This window comes from Primulina huaijiensis, chromosome 1 (genome assembly GCF_012295235.1).
Source record: "Primulina huaijiensis isolate GDHJ02 chromosome 1, ASM1229523v2, whole genome shotgun sequence".
Taxonomy (NCBI): Eukaryota; Viridiplantae; Streptophyta; class Magnoliopsida; order Lamiales; family Gesneriaceae; genus Primulina; species Primulina huaijiensis.
This window is the reverse complement of record NC_133306.1, coordinates 1,167,799-1,189,524: the sequence shown is the minus strand read 5'-3', so window position 1 is coordinate 1,189,524 and position 21,726 is coordinate 1,167,799. Positions and strand designations below refer to the sequence as shown.

The 21,726-nt window shown below is 35.2% G+C and overlaps 4 protein-coding genes and 2 long non-coding RNA genes across 18 annotated transcripts; 3 read left to right on the top strand and 3 right to left on the bottom strand.

Moving 5' to 3' along the window:
- Nucleotides 1-551: 551 nt before the first annotated feature.
- LOC140974612 (uncharacterized) lies at nucleotides 552-5,513 on the bottom strand. 9 transcript variants are annotated; one of them, XM_073438194.1, is made up of 8 exons: nucleotides 5,232-5,513; nucleotides 4,426-4,481; nucleotides 4,122-4,338; nucleotides 3,907-3,978; nucleotides 3,345-3,412; nucleotides 3,046-3,196; nucleotides 2,343-2,588; nucleotides 552-1,653 (listed from the first exon to the last, which is right to left on the bottom strand). In XM_073438194.1, exons 3-8 carry the CDS (start codon nucleotides 4,233-4,235, stop codon nucleotides 1,564-1,566), a joined length of 741 nt encoding a protein of 246 aa, XP_073294295.1. In that variant the 5' UTR covers nucleotides 4,236-4,338; nucleotides 4,426-4,481; nucleotides 5,232-5,513; the 3' UTR covers nucleotides 552-1,563. The 9 variants fall into 9 exon arrangements, with proteins under 9 accessions (XP_073294295.1, XP_073294305.1, XP_073294300.1 ...); XM_073438204.1 differs by lacking the exon at nucleotides 5,232-5,513 and adding an exon at nucleotides 5,104-5,132; XM_073438199.1 differs by lacking the exon at nucleotides 5,232-5,513 and adding an exon at nucleotides 4,974-5,075.
- Nucleotides 5,514-6,331: 818 nt separating this feature from the next.
- LOC140974586 (E3 ubiquitin-protein ligase SINA-like 7) lies at nucleotides 6,332-9,401 on the top strand. Of its 2 annotated transcripts, none has more exons than XM_073438156.1 (2): nucleotides 6,332-6,854; nucleotides 7,119-7,301. In XM_073438156.1, exons 1-2 carry the CDS (start codon nucleotides 6,420-6,422, stop codon nucleotides 7,140-7,142), a joined length of 459 nt encoding a protein of 152 aa, XP_073294257.1. In that variant the 5' UTR covers nucleotides 6,332-6,419; the 3' UTR covers nucleotides 7,143-7,301. The 2 variants fall into 2 exon arrangements, with proteins under 2 accessions (XP_073294257.1, XP_073294252.1); XM_073438151.1 differs by lacking the exon at nucleotides 7,119-7,301 and adding an exon at nucleotides 8,570-9,401 and having other exon boundaries at nucleotides 6,338-6,854.
- LOC140974600 (uncharacterized) lies at nucleotides 9,104-11,609 on the bottom strand. Its single transcript, XR_012174815.1, has 2 exons — nucleotides 10,756-11,609; nucleotides 9,104-10,500 (listed from the first exon to the last, which is right to left on the bottom strand). It is a non-coding gene; the product is annotated as an uncharacterized lncRNA (long non-coding RNA).
- An 868-nt stretch (nucleotides 11,610-12,477) lies between these two features.
- LOC140974565 (uncharacterized) lies at nucleotides 12,478-18,567 on the top strand. 4 transcript variants are annotated; one of them, XM_073438127.1, is made up of 12 exons: nucleotides 12,478-12,655; nucleotides 12,843-12,905; nucleotides 13,315-13,449; nucleotides 13,901-14,003; nucleotides 14,496-14,566; nucleotides 14,641-14,748; nucleotides 15,086-15,119; nucleotides 15,736-15,836; nucleotides 16,625-16,684; nucleotides 16,742-16,942; nucleotides 17,167-17,285; nucleotides 17,802-18,567. In XM_073438127.1, the coding sequence occupies exons 1-11, from the start codon at nucleotides 12,512-12,514 to the stop codon at nucleotides 17,254-17,256; spliced, it is 1,110 nt and encodes a 369-aa protein (XP_073294228.1). In that variant the 5' UTR covers nucleotides 12,478-12,511; the 3' UTR covers nucleotides 17,257-17,285; nucleotides 17,802-18,567. The 4 variants fall into 4 exon arrangements, with proteins under 4 accessions (XP_073294228.1, XP_073294234.1, XP_073294221.1 ...); XM_073438133.1 differs by having other exon boundaries at nucleotides 17,977-18,566; XM_073438120.1 differs by having other exon boundaries at nucleotides 17,167-17,286; nucleotides 17,794-18,565.
- On the bottom strand, nucleotides 12,934-13,308 carry LOC140974606 (uncharacterized). Its single transcript, XR_012174816.1, has 2 exons — nucleotides 13,160-13,308; nucleotides 12,934-13,128 (listed from the first exon to the last, which is right to left on the bottom strand). It is a non-coding gene; the product is annotated as an uncharacterized lncRNA (long non-coding RNA).
- A 971-nt stretch (nucleotides 18,568-19,538) lies between the features above and the next one.
- Nucleotides 19,539-20,719, top strand: LOC140978929 (heavy metal-associated isoprenylated plant protein 21-like). The gene is made up of 3 exons (XM_073444197.1): nucleotides 19,539-19,756; nucleotides 19,877-19,952; nucleotides 20,179-20,719. Exons 1-3 carry the CDS (start codon nucleotides 19,685-19,687, stop codon nucleotides 20,478-20,480), a joined length of 450 nt encoding a protein of 149 aa, XP_073300298.1. The 5' UTR covers nucleotides 19,539-19,684; the 3' UTR covers nucleotides 20,481-20,719.
- Nucleotides 20,720-21,726: the final 1,007 nt, after the last annotated feature.

The window sequence follows — 21,726 nt, the reverse complement described above, 5'->3', positions numbered from 1 at the left end:
GTTTAGATATGGAAAAAAAATTTCTTCTAATTTTTAAAACACCACTTGAAAAAGAAACATCTGAAATTCCAAGTTGCATATGAAAGAAACATTTGGTATACAAGTTGCGTTGATGTTTGATTGAGCTTTCATAAATGCGAAGCCCCGACGAAATAAGAAATTTATAAACCCAAAACATTGTTTCTGACATTTCTGTTTCCTTCATCTTTGGAAAGGGAAAAACATATTATTTAAATTCCAAACTCAACCTAAATGACAATATTCATTAGTCAAGGAAGATAACAATGCACAGGTTACGAACGACGCAACAAATTTTGCTTTACCAAAAGGAAACAATGTGCATAATTCCATCCTTTATATTTAATAATACTTTGCTCCATTCTCTCTTTCAAAACACGTGAATTGGCATCAATTCTATTGTTTGATGTATCTGCCCACCAAAAAAAAAAAAACAAGTATATGTATCTGCTCATTTTTCCTCTACACATTCTGCATGTAATATAATTTGTGCAGATGAAGAGAACAAATAATATAATTAAGCATTAAATCAAATTAGTTTCGCTTGGTAAATGGATAATTTATAAAATTTAATTATGTAGAGGGTTTTCTCTCTTCCAAAACTTTCTTCTGATTAGTTATATAAAAGCTAAAAATTTCTGAGATTTGATATTAGTTGGTAAATTTCGCAATGATAAAATAGAATACCGCGGGAACGAATTTGTAATCTAAGGCCAAGAATGGGAAGGACAAATCATGAGCAACTTGTCAAGGGGATGAGAGAAAATATTAGTGGAATGGATGCTAACCAAACCAATTCCAATCCTATTTAGGAACACTTCCGGGTTCTTCTCAGGAAGTGGTGTTGATAAAGGCTTTGCGAAGGAGATTGCCAAGAAAACAAGCTATCTTCTTGCTGCTTTTGCTCAGAATGAAAAATTACAGTTGCTTTTGCTACGAGCTATTGAAGAATTCAGCAAGAAGCCAAACCCACATGCAGTGAAGGAAGTGACCCTTGTTTTGAAAGTTCTGTACGATGTCAGACATCTTGGAGGAAGAAAAACGTAATGCAGTGGTATGATGAAGGAATGTCCGGAAGCAACAAGGACTGTGCTGTATGGAAGAATTCTAAACCTTTCATTGATTGGCTCCAAAACGTCGATTCAGAAAGCGAGGAAGAATAAAATATTTGTTTCTTTTATCAAGTAAGCGTCATTGTTGGTGAACGTTGACACATTTGGTTTATGTCTCAACCTATAATTCTGTGGACTGTCATTTTTTTCCCATGTACTTTTTCCACATCCTGTGTGTCGTATTTGTACCATTTTTCACAATCTTAATATGAATAGTTGTTTATGTCAGGCGAGTTTTGTTTAGAGTAGCACATAACAATGTAATTTGTTTGTAAGGCACATTAGTTATGCATCTTTTTCTGGAGAATTTCTTCCCTCTTCAACCAGACATTTGACCATAGCTATTCGACGATGCTCCTCGAGATTAAATTGTGCCTCTGAAGTAGTTTCATTTATACATCTATGGCTCATGCAACCACAATGTATGAGGCGACTATGGAACGTTAATAAGATGCGACTCTGGTTGTATTCTAGGTAACTCATTCTCTTCCTCGGAATCTGCCGCTGGGAGTATTGGGGGGCCCTAGCACGAATAGGAAAAAAAAGTCACTTTGCCATGTCTGAAATCTAGAATGAATGGTGTGCAATTTAACTCTACGAAAAATCTAGCACTTCCCGTACCAAATGACAATGATAATAAGAGTTCCATTTCCATTTTTGTGTTCATTTACATTTCCCAAATTTCTATATTTGTGATAAAAACAGAACCAATAGAAAATCCGAGGACCACAAGGAAAACAGATTGGACAACAGTGACGAGCCTATATCGTATAAAATATTACTTCAAGTGATCAAGAAATAACTGGGATGTTATGCATAGAGATCCCAACTAGCTAGTTTGGAGTTGAAACTTGTGTGATTGAGGTGAAAAATGATTTCACTGGCAGGTATCGCCTCCGTAGAGGATTATTGAAGTTACATTTATTAAATTTCTAACAAGAAAAAATTGTGATCCCTGTATAATGAATGATACAACAGGTAACAGCCTATATTATTGCAGGTGGTTCATCCAATTCAACAGAGACTATTATTATAGAGGTAGTAAGCCAATCATTATCACATGAAAAGATGTACATACACACAAACACCCACCCACACACACGTGTATGTATATAGATAGTAAGCCGATAATAATAATTGGTAAAAATATGAAATTTAATTCTATTATTTGTTATATAAAATATACTATTTAAACACTTACAATTTAAGTACCTGTCTTCGTCGCGGCCTCTGTATTGCGGTAAATGCTTTCACCATGATATAAATAGGTAACAAAATTCCAATTGTTCGCAACATGAACAACTGCAGTGAGAAAGTCTGCAGACTCATTCTCAGAATGCTAAATTTCAAGAAAAACATTAGGATATGTAATCTCACCACGAACAGAGAAATTGAGTATTCGCCAGCACCATATAGGATAAATGGTAGTGTATGCCGTAAAACCAGGAGAACCATGAACTGAAAAATAAGAAGAAAAAATGAAAAAAAAAATTGAAAGTGAGAGTATTAGACCAAAGTTTTATGCACTGGTGTAAATACTAAAAATGTTGGAATATGATCTGTAACTTAATGAAAATATCGTTCAGGCATGAATATGATAACTGATAAGGGCAAGTGTAAACCATGTTTGAAACAAGTCAATATATGAAGGTTTAATAACTATAATCCTAATGCAACTCTCAAAGATTGGATATCAAAATGAAGATAACCCGGCTAACAGGAAGTGTCTCTACGATGTGCAGTTGAGCATTAATAATAGGTTGATGTTAAAGCTTGTACGATCTTGACTCTCACTGTTTCTGCATCTTAAAAGCATGGAGTTTTTAGCGATGAACGACACTTGCAGATCACACAGACACATACATACACATAGATCACGTCAAACTAGAAGGAAAGATGAACAAGAGAATAATACAATCACAGTGATTATACGACAGCATAACAGGCTTCGAGAAGTGTGAACTGTATATTCGTCAAAGTTTGGATCAGGAAAACTCCCGTTGGTAGAAACCATTGACATGAACTGAGGAGCGCGCAGGTCCCCTCTTGATATCTCCCAGTTTCCCCTGAGAGATTGTTTCATCACTTGTCGATAATTGTAATCAGTTAAAAAAAAGAAACTAACTGATTAAAAGGTACATATAGATTAATATAATGCATGTATTATGTGTATCAAGACCGGTTTGTTCCAAATTTAGGGATGGAAAAAGGGACCTGAAGTTCGCTGAGATGCCACCATAATTGAATAGAGGAGTTGGTGCTGTATAGTCTGGCTTGAATTGCTACAATCTCATACAAGTTATGAAGAATTATGATACACAAAATTCAAAAGGGTATTTGTAGATTTATTCTTATTACTGATCTAGTAAATGTGTTCATGTAAAAGGTTCACATTTATATTGCACTAATATAGATGCATTATATATATATACACACACACACAACAGATATGCAACAACTATGTATGATATATACGATGGATATGCAAAAAATATCCAAGGTAAAACATTCGACTGCCTAATTACATTACAATGTTAATATTACTTGGTTATTCACCTCCTGTGCTGTGGAAAGAAACGAAGGGACTAAAGTTTCTGGTTCATCAAGAAATAGATTTGCAATCTCTCGACCAGTTCACATTATCATAATAATTGGAAATTTGTTATACAAAACACAGGGCAAAGATTCAGTTTCATATGGGACAATCGAACAATTAGTTCAGAATTCATCTGCATTGTCATGTGATCCATGCCTCAAAATGTGTTAATAGGCTTACCTGATGGCAAATCTCGCAGATAGTATCGCCTTTCTCATTGCACCACCTTTGCACACACTTAGGGTGAGCATACTGTAAACGGAGAAAACACCACATAGACATGTTTTTAACATTAGATAGCGTTAAAAGTAAACACAACACAGTTCAGCTGTTCAGCAATAAGTTAACATAATATATCATGCTGCAATCATAGTTTAGAAGATTCGAACTCTAACCTTCAAGCTTCCACGACATGAACATGGAGTATCCATGTTTGAATCCTCATCTTCATCATGGCAAATCCTACACTCTTCAGATTTCGTTGTGGAAGATCCTACACTCGTATCCATTATATTGATAGAAAAACTAGCTTTCTTGTTTTCAATGGTGGATTCAGAGGGCAACAGATTTTTACTCAGGATGGCAGCTTCGAGCGTGGATTCAGTAAGCAATCTATCCACCAGTAATACAAAGTGATCGCCCATTTTTTAAACTATATAATCCCTTGATTCAAATGTTTTCACAGAAGTGTATACATACAAAGGAGTCTAACTTGTACGCCAAATAGCAATTTTTTTCAAACAGTTCAAGTTGTCCTGCATCGCAACATAAGCATTCAAACATTAAAGAAATGAACGATGGAGTAATGTTTTGTAAAACGGTGGTCAAATAGCCGTGGCATATGGAAAGCAAGAAACAGAGAAGTGGGGCTCTCTACGGAGTAGAAAAATTCCCAATACATTATTCCGTGTGAATTTAAGGAACAAATAGGGTCACTCCATGAAACAGGAAATATCCAGCATGTGTGTGAAACTAAAGCAATAATTAAAGAAGCGAATTTATGTAAAAAAGAAATTAGTACAATAATTTCTACAGGCAAAACGTGGGGAAGTGCAGTCTACATCAAATAATGTGGCCCGCCAAAATGAAACAAAAGTTCTCGATTTTTCAAAGAGAAGGAATGGAAGGATACCCAATACACTATATTATGAAAAAATAAAAATAACATAAAATGTTGGATGAGTAAAACGAATGGAAAAGAACAATAATTATCATTTCAAGAACATCAAAAGTCAGAGATACATTACTGAATGACAGATATTTTCAGCTTGGAAATTATTCAGAACAGCTTTCAAAAATGAAACAATGGCGCGGCTTAAAGATTAAACAAGAAGCCAGAGAACTTTGCAATGTTAAAAGCATATATAGAACACATACAATAAGAAAAGGGCAGCAAAAAGACAGCTCTTTTGAACCCACAATAAAGCCACTACTTTCTCAATGTTCAATCAAACAATATGAAGAAAGGAGAGAATAAAAACAAGAATATTTGAAGGGAAGCTTACAAGAAACGTGTGGGGAATTTCTGCAGCAGAAGGAACCTATTCAAGAAAACTATCACAATTTCATCATTCCTTTCTTGAACTATTAATTATTTTCCAACTCTCTTGTATATGATTTTTTTTTTTTAATTGAGAAATGGTGTTACCATTTTCAAGATTTCACGGCAGGATTTCACGTTTCGACTCAATCCCATTTATAACATCAAATCCACACATCATATATATAGAAACTACTTCTTTCTCTCTCACGCACATACAGACAAAAAAGGTGCGTCAGCTTTTTACTCGACACAAACAAGTGGAAAGATGGAGTGAGTAACAACGCCTGAGGAAAGCAAAGTAGTGCGCGATCATTTTCAGTCACCAATTTCCCGGTTTTGCCATCAAGAAAGTGCAACATTTTTGTCCATTTTCACACAAAACGTAACAGTGCAAGTGATTGTTTTTTGGAGTGAATTAAAATTTCTTCTTTAAAAATCAATAGAACCCGAGTAAGTGCTATATCTTCCTTAATATATCACCATATTCATGTACTCCAAAAAACATCACCGTAATCTTTCATGGGAGGGCATGCAAATGGATATGCTGATATAAGAATTTGTCCGCATCTTTTATATTTATATTTCAATATTAATTGAAGTATATATTCTAAGAGTAGGTCTCTTGTGAGACGGTCTCACGAATCTTTATCTATGAGACGGGTCGACCCTATCGATATTCACAATAAAAAGTAATACTTTTTCATTAAATGACCCAAATAAGAGGTGCGTATCACAAAATAAGATCCGTGAAACCGTCTGACACAAGTTTTTATCATATTCTAAATGTATTGGAACTATACAAGCAAATTTACTATGAAAATAAAAAAATGTAAGTTGCAATTAATTCTTTCTAATGCAATGTAACTATAGAAGGCATGATTGTGGTGCAATTTATTTCAGTAATGTGATAATCAAGAATAGAAGCATCAAATATGTATGGATTTGTTTAGAATTATATTTTTTATTGATAAATATTGATGGGATTATGAAAAAAATAAATCGAAATTATAGAAATTACACCCAACAGCTTCAAAAAAATATTAAAAAAAATTTACGCCTTTCATCCAATTAATTGAATGGGCTTTTATCCTAGGAACTGCTACCCAACCACCAAGTGTAAATTTTGTAAATCTTGTCGTGTTCAGAAGTGATGGCGAGGTTTTCTGCTTTTGGAGATGAAGATGGGCGTGAGCACCGGAGGCACGCATCCAAGAGACCTCGGACCTCCAGTGACGAATCCGGTCAAAGCGCCACTATCTCCCCCGAACGTTTTTTCTCCTCTCGACGGCGTTTTTCCTCCTCTCGACGGCGGCGGATGATAGAAATCCGAGAAGAAAGCGAGATGGAGTCGGACGCAGCGCTTTCTGATTCCGATCGTTTGTCACCGTTGGAAGAACCAGATGAATATGCAGTAGAGGGAGATGAGGAGGACGACGACGACGACGACGAGGAGGAGGAGGAAGAAGAAGAACTGCAAGATCAACCAAGCAGAGATGCTCCGGCGCCTATTACCGTGACCTTAACGGACCCGGATGTACTGGATTGCCCCATCTGCCTTGATCCTCTCAGCCCTCCGGTTTATCAGGTTTCTTCTTTTGCTTTCTACCTTTTAGAATTTGTCGTTTCTTAGTCCATTGAATATGTGCTGGATCCGTTTTCTTGAAAAAAAAAATCGTATCTTTGATGTATGCAGTGGTTATTTGAGAAGGGGGCGAAGGGCCAAATTTTTTTGAAAAAAAACAAAGAAAATTGTATATCTATTTTTTGTAAAGGTTCAATCTTTACCCCAAGATACATTGAATCATCTGTATCCGTGAATGATTATTAGGAAACTTTTCATATTTTGAAGGTGCTTCGGAGCCGGAGCAATTGAATTGGTTTCTATGTCTTTTCAAATTATATACAACAATCTGAGTCAAGTTAGAATCAATATTATAACTAAGAGTTATTGGTGAAGGTTGGTGATGAATTTCTACTATTCCCAGTGTGTTGTGAGAGATTATTATCCGTTAACATGAAGTTGATTATATCACTTGGTTGGGTCTTATTTAGCAACGCGGGTGGAGTAATTTGTAGAGGTATTTACTGGCTTTAGAACTAAATTTAACTCGTTGCTAGAATTTGTCAAGATGGTTGAAAGGGTATTTGTTGAAAAGCGCGCTGCCCTGCATTAAGGCACAAATATTTTACGAACCAAAGAAGAGAAAAACGAAACTAAGAGAGAGTTCCAAATTGCAGTCATACCCTATGGTGTTTGCTCTTCCGTTTGCTTAAAATAAGGCGTCCATCTTGGCTTGCAACTGTGAGTTTTATGCCTTTGCTTCGTGTTAGACTGACATATCATGAAGTTCTATTGGGACAATTCCATCCCTCTTCCACTTGTTGTATAGGATTCATTGCATTTTTAGACTGTCTTACTAAAGCTTTCCAGTGATGAATTTGGATCGCTGTTTTTTCTTGGCATATTCATGTAGATATACTCTCTTATTGTCTTATCAAATTATGATTGTCTTCTTTCTTCCAGCCAGATGATTCATTCGGAGTGTGTACCATGTGTACCTTCTTTCCCTGTTGAAGGCTTTGAAATGCTGAAACTCTTATTTGTTCTGGTTTTCCCCATTTTTACATCAACTTCTGCAATGTGATATTTTGATAAGACTTTCTACTAGGCCGCCTAAGCGGGGACTGAGCGTTGCTAGGTGGATTCCATGGTCGTAACATAATAAATCACATACTATAACTCCAACGCAATAACATTAAATTTAAAATGCGTTCAAAATTACTCAACTAATAGAATATCACAAATTTACTCCATTTCTTCTTTTTCATAATTTTCGGCAAATTGTTCGTCGTTAGACACAAACTCAATATCATCATTGTGATTTTCCTCTTTTTCTTCGGATGCAAAATCATACATATGAAGTTCTCTCTCTAGATCGTAGACGAAGATGAAATTTATTGTGTTAGGCAAGCCAACAAATCACATTTATTGTTATATTTTGGTTTAAAAGCCCAAATAACTTTTCGAAAACAAAACCCCAAAAAAAATAAAAGCCCTAATCGTCCACGGTGCCTAGGACGCATATGCCGATTAATCGCGCATAGGCTGATTAATCGACGCCTAATGCCACCTAAGGCCGCCTAGGCCGAATTTTAGAACACTGGTCCCTAATTATCGTGTTTTCAGAACTTGAGTCTAAATAAGTCTCCCAAAACCTTGTATATGTCAGTAATTCATACATGTGAGTATCTTTATACTTGTAGTTGGCAGAACTGATAATTTGTGTTGATTTAATCTAGTGCGAGAATGGGCATATATCATGTGCATCATGCTGCACCAAGATGAAGAACAAATGTGGAACTTGTAGCTGGCCAATTGGGTACAACCGGTGCAGGGCCATAGAAATGGTTCTTGAATCGGTCAAAATTGCATGTAAAAACACGCAGCACGGGTGTGGGGAGACGATAAATTACAGTAAGAAGCATGATCATGAGAAAACATGCATTTACACCCCGTGTGCTTGCCCTCATCAATTATGTACCCATGTTAGCATATTCAATAGCCTGTATACGCACTTTGCTACTGCGCATTCACATGCTTGCAAGAAATTTTTTTTCAACACAGTATTTAGCGTCGTAGTGGAGACCAGTCAGAAGTATCTTTTCCTTCAGGAAAGACTTGAGGATATACTTTTTGTCCTTGATCATACAATTGATTCTCTGGGAAGTTTCATCAGTGTAGTCTGTGTTGCACCAACTTCATCAAATAGGTCATTCACATACGACATTTCTGCAAAAGATGGAACAAGCTCAATCAGAGTAAAAACTGTTGCAGAGAACATGCCCAAATGGGTTTCACAGCCTCGTGCAAAAAAGTTGTTCCTGATGCCAAAGGATTTCATCGACTCAATTAAGATAGAACTTTTGATACAGAGTGTTGCAAAGTAAGCGGCATGCATTGTCTGCTTTTTATTTTCTTTTTAATTATATCCAATGTTTGAGTTGAGGTGCTGTAAACATATTTACTACCGCTTACGCACTTTGTGTATGAATAAACAAATTTTTTAGGTCTGACATTTGTACTGTAAAATGAAGTTTTATTTTTTGGATACAATGGGGGATGAGCGTCCTATCTGATCTAAATATAAATTACCCAAACAAGTCAGATTCGGACTCAAGAGCATTACGGGTCTTGGGGCCTTACTCTTGCCGCCAGTCCCAAGGATCTTTGGTAAATGAAGTTTTTTGGAATGAAGTTGGATGTGTTTCTCCTTCTGAATATGCAGGTCTTAATTCTGCTAGGCAACTATGCCATCTTTTGTTTTTTATATATGTGTGCTTGTTATATTGGGTTTTGTGAGTCTTTAAAACAATTTTATGCATTTGTTCCTTCGGTATTTTTTCTTCATTTGTAAAGAACATATTTCCTTTAAAAGCTCCCTCTCATTTTATTTTACTCCTTTAAATTATGCACCCTCAATTCCCGTTTTAAAACAACTGATTAATTTATTTGTTATGAAAATTTCTATATTATAAACTTTTCTAACCGACGTAAACATTTATAAAATAAAACAACTTAAATATTCGTTAACATATTTCACAAAATTATAAAGTTGAATTTTTTATTATATAAAAGTAACATTAAAATAATACCATGCTGTAACCTTCCAAAAAGATGAACCCACCCAGGCCCGTGACTATATTTTGCACACGTTTGATGCAGCTATACTCAAGGAGAGGTGGGGTATCAATATCGTCTTCCTTCCTCAGTGATGTTGAGAATGAAACTGGGAAGGCTTTCTTACCCTTTTCAATCCACAAAATAACTCTCCCCCGCAGATATATAGCAGGCAGGAGGCGGCGAGGAGTGGGACGTTCAGAAACCACTCAGATGGAACCAATCAATTTCGACGAAACTGGTTGAGTTTATTATTACTTTTGAGTGATCTGATATGGCAACGAAGCAACTAAATGTCTCCAACATCTCATCATTGCACATTTTCAACCTGGGACCTGTACCGCATTCATCCATCATCCATCATGGCTTGACATGGTCGAATGTCGATTAGGCAGAGGAACCTTGTGGTTGGAATGTCTTTCTCTCTTGATGATATTCTTTCGTCTTCATCTGTTGTGGAGCAGCTTCACGAGACTTGGCCTCTTTTTTTGCTAGCGGTGAGCACTGGTTGCTCATTGGCCAGCTGCTACACTTCTCTTTGTCTCTTCATCATCTCCCAGTTCCAGGTCTGTGGTCCCTCATCAAACGTTCTGTGAAATCTAAGGTACCATATTTTGCTGTTCCTTTCCCGCATGGGTGCATATATCTGTTAGATACTCTACCGATCAGATTTAGTTTTTAGCGGAGAGTCTAATCACTCTAAGGGTTCCCTAAGTAGGATAAAAATATGGTGTGATTTTGTTAAAGTTTTGGATGAACTTCGAGCTTAATGCTCGGTGGATGGTGTTTTTGACTTCACTGTTAGCACAGGTTGTGTAGAAGTCATTTATTGGAGAAGGGAGGTGAAGAAGACACCTAACCAGGTGGCAGAAGAAATTCTTTCATTCTTTACCCGAAATAGTTTTTCAGTGGCGGACCGAGGTGAAACCATAGTGTAAACCACTCACACCACATCCATTTTGAAAATTTTCTTGTTTGTATGGTTGTTAATGGCACGTGGGAAGACCATTTCGAGTTCTGTCATGCAAGTATTTAATCTGTGTCAAATATTTTGTATTATCTATATTGGTTTGTAAACATGTTACCGTCATTTTTAGATTCGAGGGAATGATGGCTCCAAGCCGGGGTCAAGCTGCTCTACTAACTTTCTGCACCTGTATAAGTCTAGCAAGTGTTGTCCTCGTTCTTACAATAACCTTTCCTGACATTAGAAAAAATTGGTTTTGACTGACCATACTGAGTCCACTCGCGTAAGTGCACTACACCCTGTTCATTAATCGACCTAAACACGAAATCCCTTAATTCGAAAAACTGATACATGCTAATAGAACTGAGGTGCTTATGGTTGGACAAGAGCATCGAGAAAGGAGCAGATCAAGGTGAAAATGATGGCGGCGGGTGATGGATCGCTCTCAGCGATTATCGTGCAAGGTGATGATCAACAGGTAGAGCAAATGAGAAAAAGAGTTGCAGCTGAAGGAAAAGGGAATCATGTATGTCAGTATTTTTGAAAGATGAAAACGTTAGAGAAATTCTTTTGTTGCAACAATTTTGACACATTTCGCATATTAATGGCCAGTCAACTTGGATTTGTCGTTGCTCTTGTATTTGCTTGTCATATTCTGCAATTTATGATGGATCTTCCAAGATCCAATATAAAAGATTTATCATCTTTTCGTCGAAATTCCAGGTTTCATAAATTTATAATTACATTTTTAAAGATTTCATCGAAATATTGAATGATTCGAGCATATGTCAAGAATTCTCGAAAATTCATTGAAATTTTACAAAATTGTATGCTTGATTGATGTTCATGAAATCAATGCTATATACTCAACTTTGGCTAAATAATGACATACATGTAATACCCCAAGATTTAATCAAGGTTTGTACTAGTGACAAAAACACATATATTGACCACAACTTTATAAACTAAATATATCTTAAATAAAAACGTAAATATATGTATATATAGTTACATGATTAAATAAATGATAATAATTTTTAAATTCAATTAATAAAATAATAAAGCACCTCATATTTGTCAAAAAAGGAAATATCACTTGGGAATAACAGAGGTCTTTCTACATGTAATATCAGCTATTAAAACACCCCATCATCTCAGAATTTAGAAAAGATTTCGTGCAAGAAAGGAACAGAGGGCATAATTATCGTTCTCTAGGTTCAAAAAAATTAAGAAAAATCTCAACAAAATATAAAATCAGCTCAAAAAAAATCTTGAATATTTTTCTGAGATCCATAAATCGTGCGAAAGAGAAAGTATAGGCCAGGAAAATCAAAACCATGAAGCACATACCAGTTTTAAGGCTAGATAACATGAAAGTTGTTGGGCATTTGCGATTGAATTGATAGAATCGTGTAAAATTGTACAAATAATAGTTGTAGAGACTAGAGACTCATGTACTTGCACGTTACGGACTGTAATGCAAAAGATTGTAACTTGATGACTGATATGATAGGTAATAAATATTCAAGGACTGAATGTAAATATCCATCTTTCGCTAATAAGGTATTACTTGCAAAGATTTCTCCTTACTGGAGCGATGCTGCTATCGTCTTCACAGATGCTCCGGCGCTTCTGCTGCTTCAGCGCCGCCGCGTCTGCTCCTTCAACAGTCACCGTGTCTTCTTCATCATACGCTTTTAACGCTCAGAAGAAGCGTCTCGTTTTTCTGGGTTCCCCTCTGGTACACACCATCCCGCTCTTATCTTGATATTTACGCGCACTGTAGAATTCGGGGATTCAATGCATATTAGTGTGTTGAAATTTGGGATAAAGTTTGAATTTTTTTAATGTTAGCAGGCGACTTCCCATCTCGCCACTGAATGTGGATGGATAAATCTACTGATTGGTGCTAATTAAATGCATTACAGGTCTCTGCTTGTGTTCTGGAAGCTCTTTTCAGTGCTGCTTCTGCTCCAGATTCCTTATTTCAGGTACTCGTATTTGTTTGAAGGGCTGCTGTTTATATTCTCTCTTTTTTTTCTTTTTTCTTTTTTTTACAATTTTTTTTTGAAAATCTCTGGAGAAATGGTGGTCGGGTTCTCCACTAACGGAGAATATACTTGGGTTTCCTGCATTGTAATGTTAGTCCTGAATATCGTTTAACAGACACAATCCTTTCGTACGCAAATGTGTTGTGTCTATGTAAGTTATGATCTAATATTTTATATGTATATATCCACCATACAGTATATGAGAAAGAAGTAATTCATAGTTAGTTAGTTCTGGAAAGGATCTGAATATGAAGATTATATCGTCCAACTAGATTGAGACCTTAGTCCTATGACCATTTTATGGAGATATTGGATGTAAATACATTGGCTAGATTTTGAAATGGTACAGATAGCAGCAATTGTCACTCAGCCTCCTTCTGGAAGAGACAGGGGTAGAAAGGTGATGCCTTCTCCGGTTGCCCAACATGCTCTAGACAGAAGTTTCCCATCTGATTTGATTTTCACCCCTGTGAAAGCTGGTGAGGTATATACGTTCTTCAAGTATATACGACGTCATTTATCTGTCTCCATGTTATTTCTTTTTTGGTAGCTCTGAATTATAGTTGGATGTCTCATTGTCACAACTTATTATTTATATAAATTGTTGTTATGTAGTCATTATGGATAATTGTTTGAGATGACCTGTCAATGGTATGAAAATTAGTAGCTACGATTCTTACGACCAGTGTAGATAATTTCTTAGTTTTAGAAAAACTTAAAGATTCATATTTTAACGTGTGTGAAATGTAATTGTGGTATATCTGTGAATAAGATATTAGGAAGTAGAAGAGGGAATTATAAGCTTTTTACAAATTGAATCCAAATCAACGACGGCAAGTCCTGTATCAGACATTTTGTTTCTTCTGGCATGTGAAACCTTTATATTTATACTACTCTGACTTAAGGTTTCATATATTCATGGTACAACCATGCAGGAACCTTTTCTTTCCAGTTTTAGAGCTCTGGAGCCTGATCTTTGCATCACTGCTGCATACGGGAATATTTTACCAACTAAATTCCTTCAGATACCATCTATGGGTTAGTGAAACAATTCAATCCATGAATTTTAAGTGTTTGGACAGGAAACTTGATGCTTCCTCTATTTACGACATTGTTTGGCATTGATTGGGAGTTTTTCAATTCAGTTATGTAATTAAATTTATCTCCACCTCATTTCTTTCGTTTATTGGAATGTTATGCTAAAGTTAATGTCGCAATGAATAGATATGCTGTGGACCTTTTGATGTGAGAGATAGATGTAGTGATGATGGAAGTATGAGCCTTATCTACTTTAAAAATATATTTTTTGACTACTGGGGGTGGGGTGGTATCATTCGACTAATTGGTCTGTGACAAGAGGCAAATGTATGTTGCATCGAATTTATTTATGGTCGTGGAACCCTTCAGATAGCATAATCTCATTGGTGAGTTTTTACCAATCTTGCTATGGAGATATTATAGCTTTGGTATGATGATTTCTAGCTCAGAAGCTTACAACCAGCTGCCTCTGAGTTAGATGGATTTTTTCAGGAACAGTTAACATACACCCAAGCTTGCTTCCTCTCTATCGTGGGGCAGCACCTGTTCAGAGAGCTCTGCAGGTTCACACTCTCTTTAGCTTTAGAATATTATTTCACAAGTTATTTATTATCAAATACACAATCATCTTCTTCAGCAGGATGGTATCAGGGAAACAGGGGTGTCATTAGCATATACTGTGCGCCAAATGGATGCTGGACCTGTTATTTCCTGTGAAAACGTGGTGGTTGATGATCAAATAAAGGTAATTACAGCATGTATTTTTTTGCTAATTATGAAAATCATCTAAGATTGTGCAAAAGATTGCCATTCGTGTATTTTACAGCATTCAGATAACACTTGTTTGATACAAAATTTGATGAAGAGACTTAAGTTTGATCTCCTTTAATTATCTTAAACTGCCTCAGCCACGAAGAGTTTTCTTACTTTCTGGTTTATTTGGTAACCCAAATTCCTATTAATACGAAATTTCTGACAATGACACAAAAGCAGTCCACGATTTCTTTATGAACTCCCATAACTGACTTGCATTCTTTTTGTTGCACTATGTTTATGACTAAGCTTTGGTGATCTATGGGCAGGCACCAGAATTACTTGACTTGCTGTTTGCTCAAGGTCTTTATTTTCTTTCCTCTATCCTTTACTACTTACGGACGTATTTCATAAGATCTATTGTTTCAATCACAAGCTTTGCTCAACTGAATTTATAAACATATTACCGGCTTTGTGGTTATTTGTAAAGTTTTCAAGCATAAAACCTTATTGGATATCAGGTACTTTTTAAATGCAAAGTTATTTATTCATGGCATGCCTCTGGAGACGTGAACATCAATGGTGCGAATAGGATACAATCTGATAAAGCTTAATTATCCATGGTGTGCTAAAGCAATTTTCATGATAGTTCTCAAGTATGCAAGGTCATGGGAATAGTATATAGTTGACATTTTCAGAGATTCTCAAGGTTTAATCATTCAAAGTATGGGCATCCTATCCTTAATGGGGAGACATTATTGATGTTTCCAGATTTTAATTTTAACAGTTTTCTTAATGTTATCATGTGCCTATGTTTAATCTTAGAAAAGTTTGGATCTTCAGAAACTTGTTGATACTTTATGTTCTTTTTTATGCCAATCATAAAAAATTATAATTGTTTATGCTTCATATTTGTAAGTAAATTTTGCTTGGATAGTTTTCTCATGCTTTTAAAATTTGTGATGTTTAACTAAGGTAGGATCCAAACTTCTGATCCGTGAGCTTCCCTCGATATTTGATGGTTCAGCTAAAACGAAAGCACTTGCCCAGGACGAGTCTAAAGCTACGTTGGCGCCAAAAGTAAGCAGACATCTTATTTGTAAAGAAAAAATTATGTGTTTCAAATATCTCATATCTTTATGGTCATTATATCTGATGATTGTGATTAAATAATCACTTCTTTTCACGCATTACGGTTTGCTTGAATCAAAAAAATTTATCCTAGGCTAGATATATCTGAAACTACCTGGAAGAGTTGTGCTAACTTTCAGAAGTTGTGATACTGGTTAGTAGCTTATCACCTATGTGAAAAAAAATTATGCAAGGTTCTATATCTTTGGTGAACTGTGCTCTCAGCTCTGCTAAGTTATCTTGTATAATCCTTCTAGCTTTTGCAGTCTAGTTGATGGAAAAATGCTACTAGTTTCAATAAAAGCTGTTGAATTAGGGAACAAAATGACCATACAGCTTGCCATTTGGTCAATGGAGTTGTTAACATGTGTCCTTTTCTATCTCGAGCCTCCTCTTTTAGGCTCTGCTTCCACAATGTTTATGGTCTTGAGTAAATTTTCTGCTCTATATTTACAAGCCTTTTGAAGCTACTTTGTTGCCGTGAACAGAATGTTCCCCAAGGCTAAGAGTTTGCTATTCTTTGATCTATTGGTATTTTCATTTAATCCAAAGAGGATTAAATCATCTATTCCTTGTTTTTTTTGCAATGCCCAAACATAGTAGATGGTTTTGAGAATGACTAAGCTGACGTGCCAACAGCTAAATTCCCCATATTCATTGTCCCAACATATGATCTGTTACAGTCGTCCTTGAAGATTTTTTCTGGTTTTATATGGTTTTATTTTTATTTCATGCAGATAACTCAAGAAGAATCGTGGTTATCATTTGATCAAAATGCTATAGTCCTTCACAACAAAGTAAGATTTCAATTTGATTTGATCAGAGATATGGATGTGTTACATGCAACTTTTCAGGTTCGTGCATTTGCAGGTTGGCCGGGAACACGAGCTAAAGTTTTGGTGATCGACGAGAAAAGTGGTCAGAACAATATTATGGAGCTTAAAATAATCACTACAAGAGTTTATTCCAGGGATGACATTAAAATTAGCGAAGATGAGGTGTTTTTTGGAAAAGGCTCATTGATATTTTCTTGTGGAGAGGGTACAGCATTGGAGGTGAACAGCTAATTTTTACGATAGTTCTGAATAATACAAGTTTCTCTATGTTGGAGAAATTTACATTTGGTACCTTCCATCACTTTAATCATTGATTCTCCTTGTGCTCTCTGATATTTTAAAGATGTTCCTATCTCTATTCAGTGGCGTGGAAGCAAATCCTTTCTGTTTTGAGTTTTATCGTTGCTTGAAGTGATCTTGTCATGCTTTGTGATCTCGTACAGGTATTGGAAGTACAGCTTCCAGGTAAAAAAGTTGTGAATGCCGCAGCATTTTGGAATGGTTTGAGAGGCCAAAAGTTAAAGAGGTTGTGACCACTTTCATACACACTCATGCAAAACTGGTAAAATGATTAACCTTCCTCCTTTCCGTGCCTTAGGTTCTCCTCTATCTCTGCTATGCCTCTCCTCCTTATCTGAAATGCTTTAAACTTTGTTTTACGTCAGTACTTCCATCAAAAAGTTGAAATCTGACACATATGTGAAGTTCTTTCATCCTCTTATCTGTTTGGATACGCCCTTTAAACTTTTTATGTAAGTTAATAAGCAGCATGTCAAACATATTCAAACCTTTTACTTTTAGTTTCATTTGACTTTCAGAAGTTCAAGTAAACAATAGTTGTATCCCGATTCAGACTTGTAACTTTTACAATCCCCCCACCCTCCCCCCTAACACAACTTTCATGTCTTTCTTCACTCACTTCATTATACTACTACTCTGGCTGCTCAACTTTAAATTATTCATCACCTTTTCTAAGTCGTGCAAGTGCTCGAATAGCATCGTGCTGTTGTCGATTTATCACGATAAACATCTGATATACTCTGAAAGCCTCAGTATTTCTAATTGATATGAATGATAGACGAGAAACAATGCACCGACCATTCATGCACCTGTACAAGTTCAGCTGAGCATGGTCTAGCTGCGTCTCCAAACTGAAGGGACTGAACCATGCATGCTCGTATTCTTCATTCTTATTTTACAGCAGATAAAGGTAACTTTATTTGGGCATAAGCATTTCATGGAATTCTTCACAGAGTTTCAGTGCTTGGTGAAGTCTCGAGATATTGCCAATTTGCGGTTGATATTAAGGTTTATGTTCCAACTTTCGGAAAATGGTATTTATTTTCTTTTTCCTTTAAGTTTTGGACATTTGATTCTTGATACATCTGTCTTCTTACCTTTTAATCAAGCTTATTAATTCTAAGCTCTGCCAGTGAAGGAAATCGCCTTTTCACTAAACGGTGATGATATTCAAGTCCACAACAGTATCTTTTACTTTATATATTTTTTATAAACAGATTAAAATGATTAAAAGGCATGTGTAGTTTGATAAATGTTGTGATTAAATATAGGAAAGGTAATTTAACCACAATAATTTGTGGACAAGTTGCTTGTCTAGTATGCTATATATGTTGAAAGTAAAAAAAGATTCAATGTAGGTAGAATATGCACTTGCCAAAGACGAAAAAAAGAAATTCCTATGATTGTAAGCCGTCAAATGTGTTATTTGAACTAATCTTTTTAGTGGGTGGGTTTTTTACTCTGTATTCGAGTTTCGTGTCTTTATAGAATTATTACTACATTTTGATATATAAAACCAATTAACAAATATGGTAAAAGGTGGGGTGTGGGTGTGTCAATTGCATGTAACTTAGTGATGATGTAATTTTATGTAAGAAAAAGTTACAAATATTTTTATGTAATTTAATGTGCGGAGGATACGCTTAACCTCACATTTTGGGCAAATAATGGGAATTGGATTTATCCTAAAAACATTTAGTTTGAGGATGATACAAGAACTTTGACAAGTAACGGGATGGAACTCTACAAATAAAAGGCCATGATTTCGTGCATGTTTTAGCTGAAATGAGTTGAAAACACCACCGGGAATGTAGCAATTTTTACGATGAAATCAAGAAACACAGACAATAATTGTGGTATAATTAATTGATTGAAAAAGCAACCCCCACACCCATTGAACGAAAATGAAAGCAAACATTAAAGCACTTTGACACACTTGGAGATTAAAATATCACCGTAAAATATTTAAATAATTGTGACCCACTCATCATGATTTCAAGGAACATTCACATATATAGATTGTGGGCAATAATTTTTCCCAAATAATATGGCGAGACGACAAGTCATTCTATCTTGGAATGCAAAAAAATTGCAATTTTAACATATGTAAATAATATGATTCTTTTCTTGAGGTTTATAACAAATCTTTTTTTATTTTTTTGAGTCAATCGTATAAATCACTTTAAATTATTCTTTCATGTGTTGCAAACTATTCATCGAGTGAAAGAAACTACATAATTTTGAAAGAAACAGTGATATATAGCTTTGCTAATCTCATGACATCTTAGTAAAATACATTAAACAATCAAAATTTCTTGAATATAGCTTGGTAAAAAAACATTTTAAACACGTACCTCCAAATATATACTTAAATAAATCCATTGCATGAAAATAATATATGGATAACCATTAACATTTTTACAAGAAAACGTCGCAACAACCGTCCCGTTCCGAAAATTCATAAAAAAGATTATTGAATTGGTTATTGATCAAAATAAAATAAACTACACTCGAAATTAGTAGGCATATTTTAATTTGTATTTTGCTACATAGGCTTTAATTTGTTGCCCCCTCCAAGTCCACCAAAGCCACTACTGGTGTATAAATTTGAAGAAACCCTTCACTTCTTTCTGCGTAAAATAAACAAAAACATAAACAGAAATGGGTGCTCTGGACTATCTTTCTAACTTTTGCACAGTCACCAGCACCAGAGGCAAAAGGAAAGCAATGCAGGTAAACCCTCATGATTAGTAGTACTATTGAATCTTATTAATGCTGAATTATGTACGTATGATTAAGTTTATTTTCATGGAATCAAATCCTTTTGTTTTCCGTTTTGTATATCTTTGGCAGACAGTTGAGATTAAAGTTAAAATGGACTGCGATGGATGTGAAAGAAGAGTCAAGAACGCTGTCAAAAACATGAGAGGTCATTCTTATGTTGCCTCTTAATTTAGTCCATATATAAATCATGTACCTTTTTTTTAAAAAGTAGAATTTATAAGCAAATAGTTTGATCGTTACTGATTTAACTTGAAACCCTTTTAGTTTCTCGAGTTATAAATATGAAAATTATATTCCAAAACACTACAGGTGAAAGTAAATGTTGGTTAGATTTTGTCTGAAGTACATTTCGCTGCATGTATTTATTTCAGGGGTGAAAACTGTGGAAGTGAACCGAACACAGAACCGAGTAACAGTTAGCGGCTTCATCGATCCAAATAAAGTGTTGAAAAGAGTAAAAAACACAGGAAAAATGGCAGAATTCTGGCCTTATATTCCGTACAATCTTGTTCAATATCCTTATATATCTCAAGCATATGATAAAAAAGCCCCGGCTGGTTTCGTAAGAAACTTGGTGCAAGCATCGGCGCCGGTCTCGAATGCAACTCACGAGGAAGAAAGAATCACGTATCTCTTCAGTGACGATAACCCAAATGCTTGCTCTATTATGTGACTATATCAGATCCTGACAAGTGCATTCTTTCTTGTGAAGGAGTTCCCCTTCTTTTGAGGAGCAAAAGAGTACCACTTTTTAAAGTTTTGAATGATATCTAATGAGGCTATAAGATGAGGCATGAATAAGTGCATAATATATGAACACTATCTTTTGTAGTTACTAATATTCATAGATAATCTTGTTATTTCAATTTTGTATTAAAACAATAAAATTTGGATTAAATTTCAATTTCCAAACACTTCACGTTAGACTTTCAGACGACATGCATGTTAATTAACACTCCGGTGGAAAAAAAAACAATGAAAATCCATTTCTATGTTAAGATTAGTTACTAGTTCGAATTTGAGACAAATTTATATTTTTTGGGAACCGATTGGAATGTGTTCCGAGATCCGGTTTTGGTTTCTTATTGCATTAAAGTTAAACTTCGACGATTTAAGTTACCAAAAGAAAAAAAATATATTTACATAGTTAATAGTAGTGGTAAATTGCAATTAATTCTCGCATGAGAATTTTCATCGTTCGTTAATTTAATGTACTATATGCTTCTTTGAAATAGAAACATAATTTTATTAGTATTATATATATCTGGAGGCATATATGCTTTTGTACGACGGGACAAAAATTAAAACCTAATAATTTTTACGTACTCTGGATTTTATTAATTCATAGTCGGCTCTGGTTGGACTAAATTTCTTTATAGTATTGAAGTTGATCTTTGGAAGCTGCTCTAGACAAATGAGCTGAGTTGGTTTGGAGCTATATAATATTGGTGCGTGAATACGTAGCTTGTCGATGTTTGATTTTTTCTTTTCTCTTAATGATCTCAAGTCGAGTTCGAGGATGGTATATGTTGCCTCTTGCTCGAGCTAGAACTAGAACGTGAAGTTTAAATTAAATTGACAGACAACTCAATGTGTTAGATTAGATTATATGCCTCTACATATTAGTTAGATTACAATTTAATCAAATCTCCTAATTAATCGTGAATATCTTTAGAAGTTCGAAGTCATTAATTCTTTCTTGAAAATGAAAAGCATAGGTGAAGAGAGGCTATTGGTCAAATCAGAAAAAAAAAATGTGGGAAATGGAGATTCAAAATGAAGCCATGACTTTATTAAGTTGGTGGAAATAGAATAAGATTCTTGTGCTTAACCCCATTTGGATGGGATTAAAGTGGATTTGCATTAGATTTACCCAAATAATTATCTTAATTTAATATGTTTTTATTAATTCAAGATGC

What these genes read in the sequence shown, in the direction of transcription:
- LOC140974612 (XM_073438169.1), bottom strand. Translation starts at nt 4,370, where the DNA reads ATGGGCGATCACTTTGTATTACTGGTGGATAGATTGCTTACTGAATCC. An exon ending in CATGTCGTGGAAGCTTGAAG is followed by an intron (nt 3,979 to 4,121) that starts GTTAGAGTTCGA and finishes CTCCGTTTACAG; the next exon opens with TATGCTCACCCTAAGTGTGT. An exon ending in GGCATCTCAGCGAACTTCAG is followed by an intron (nt 3,197 to 3,344) that starts GTCCCTTTTTCC and finishes ACAATCTCTCAG; the next exon opens with GGGAAACTGGGAGATATCAA.
- LOC140974586 (XM_073438151.1), top strand. Translation starts at nt 6,420, where the DNA reads ATGGCGAGGTTTTCTGCTTTTGGAGATGAAGATGGGCGTGAGCACCGG. An exon ending in TCAGCCCTCCGGTTTATCAG is followed by an intron (nt 6,855 to 8,569) that starts GTTTCTTCTTTT and finishes GATTTAATCTAG; the next exon opens with TGCGAGAATGGGCATATATC.
- LOC140974565 (XM_073438127.1), top strand. Translation starts at nt 12,512, where the DNA reads ATGCTGCTATCGTCTTCACAGATGCTCCGGCGCTTCTGCTGCTTCAGC. An exon ending in AAGCTACGTTGGCGCCAAAA is followed by an intron (nt 15,837 to 16,624) that starts GTAAGCAGACAT and finishes TATTTCATGCAG; the next exon opens with ATAACTCAAGAAGAATCGTG. An exon ending in CTATAGTCCTTCACAACAAA is followed by an intron (nt 16,685 to 16,741) that starts GTAAGATTTCAA and finishes GCAACTTTTCAG; the next exon opens with GTTCGTGCATTTGCAGGTTG.
- LOC140978929 (XM_073444197.1), top strand. Translation starts at nt 19,685, where the DNA reads ATGGGTGCTCTGGACTATCTTTCTAACTTTTGCACAGTCACCAGCACC. An exon ending in GCAAAAGGAAAGCAATGCAG is followed by an intron (nt 19,757 to 19,876) that starts GTAAACCCTCAT and finishes TATCTTTGGCAG; the next exon opens with ACAGTTGAGATTAAAGTTAA. An exon ending in CGCTGTCAAAAACATGAGAG is followed by an intron (nt 19,953 to 20,178) that starts GTCATTCTTATG and finishes TATTTATTTCAG; the next exon opens with GGGTGAAAACTGTGGAAGTG.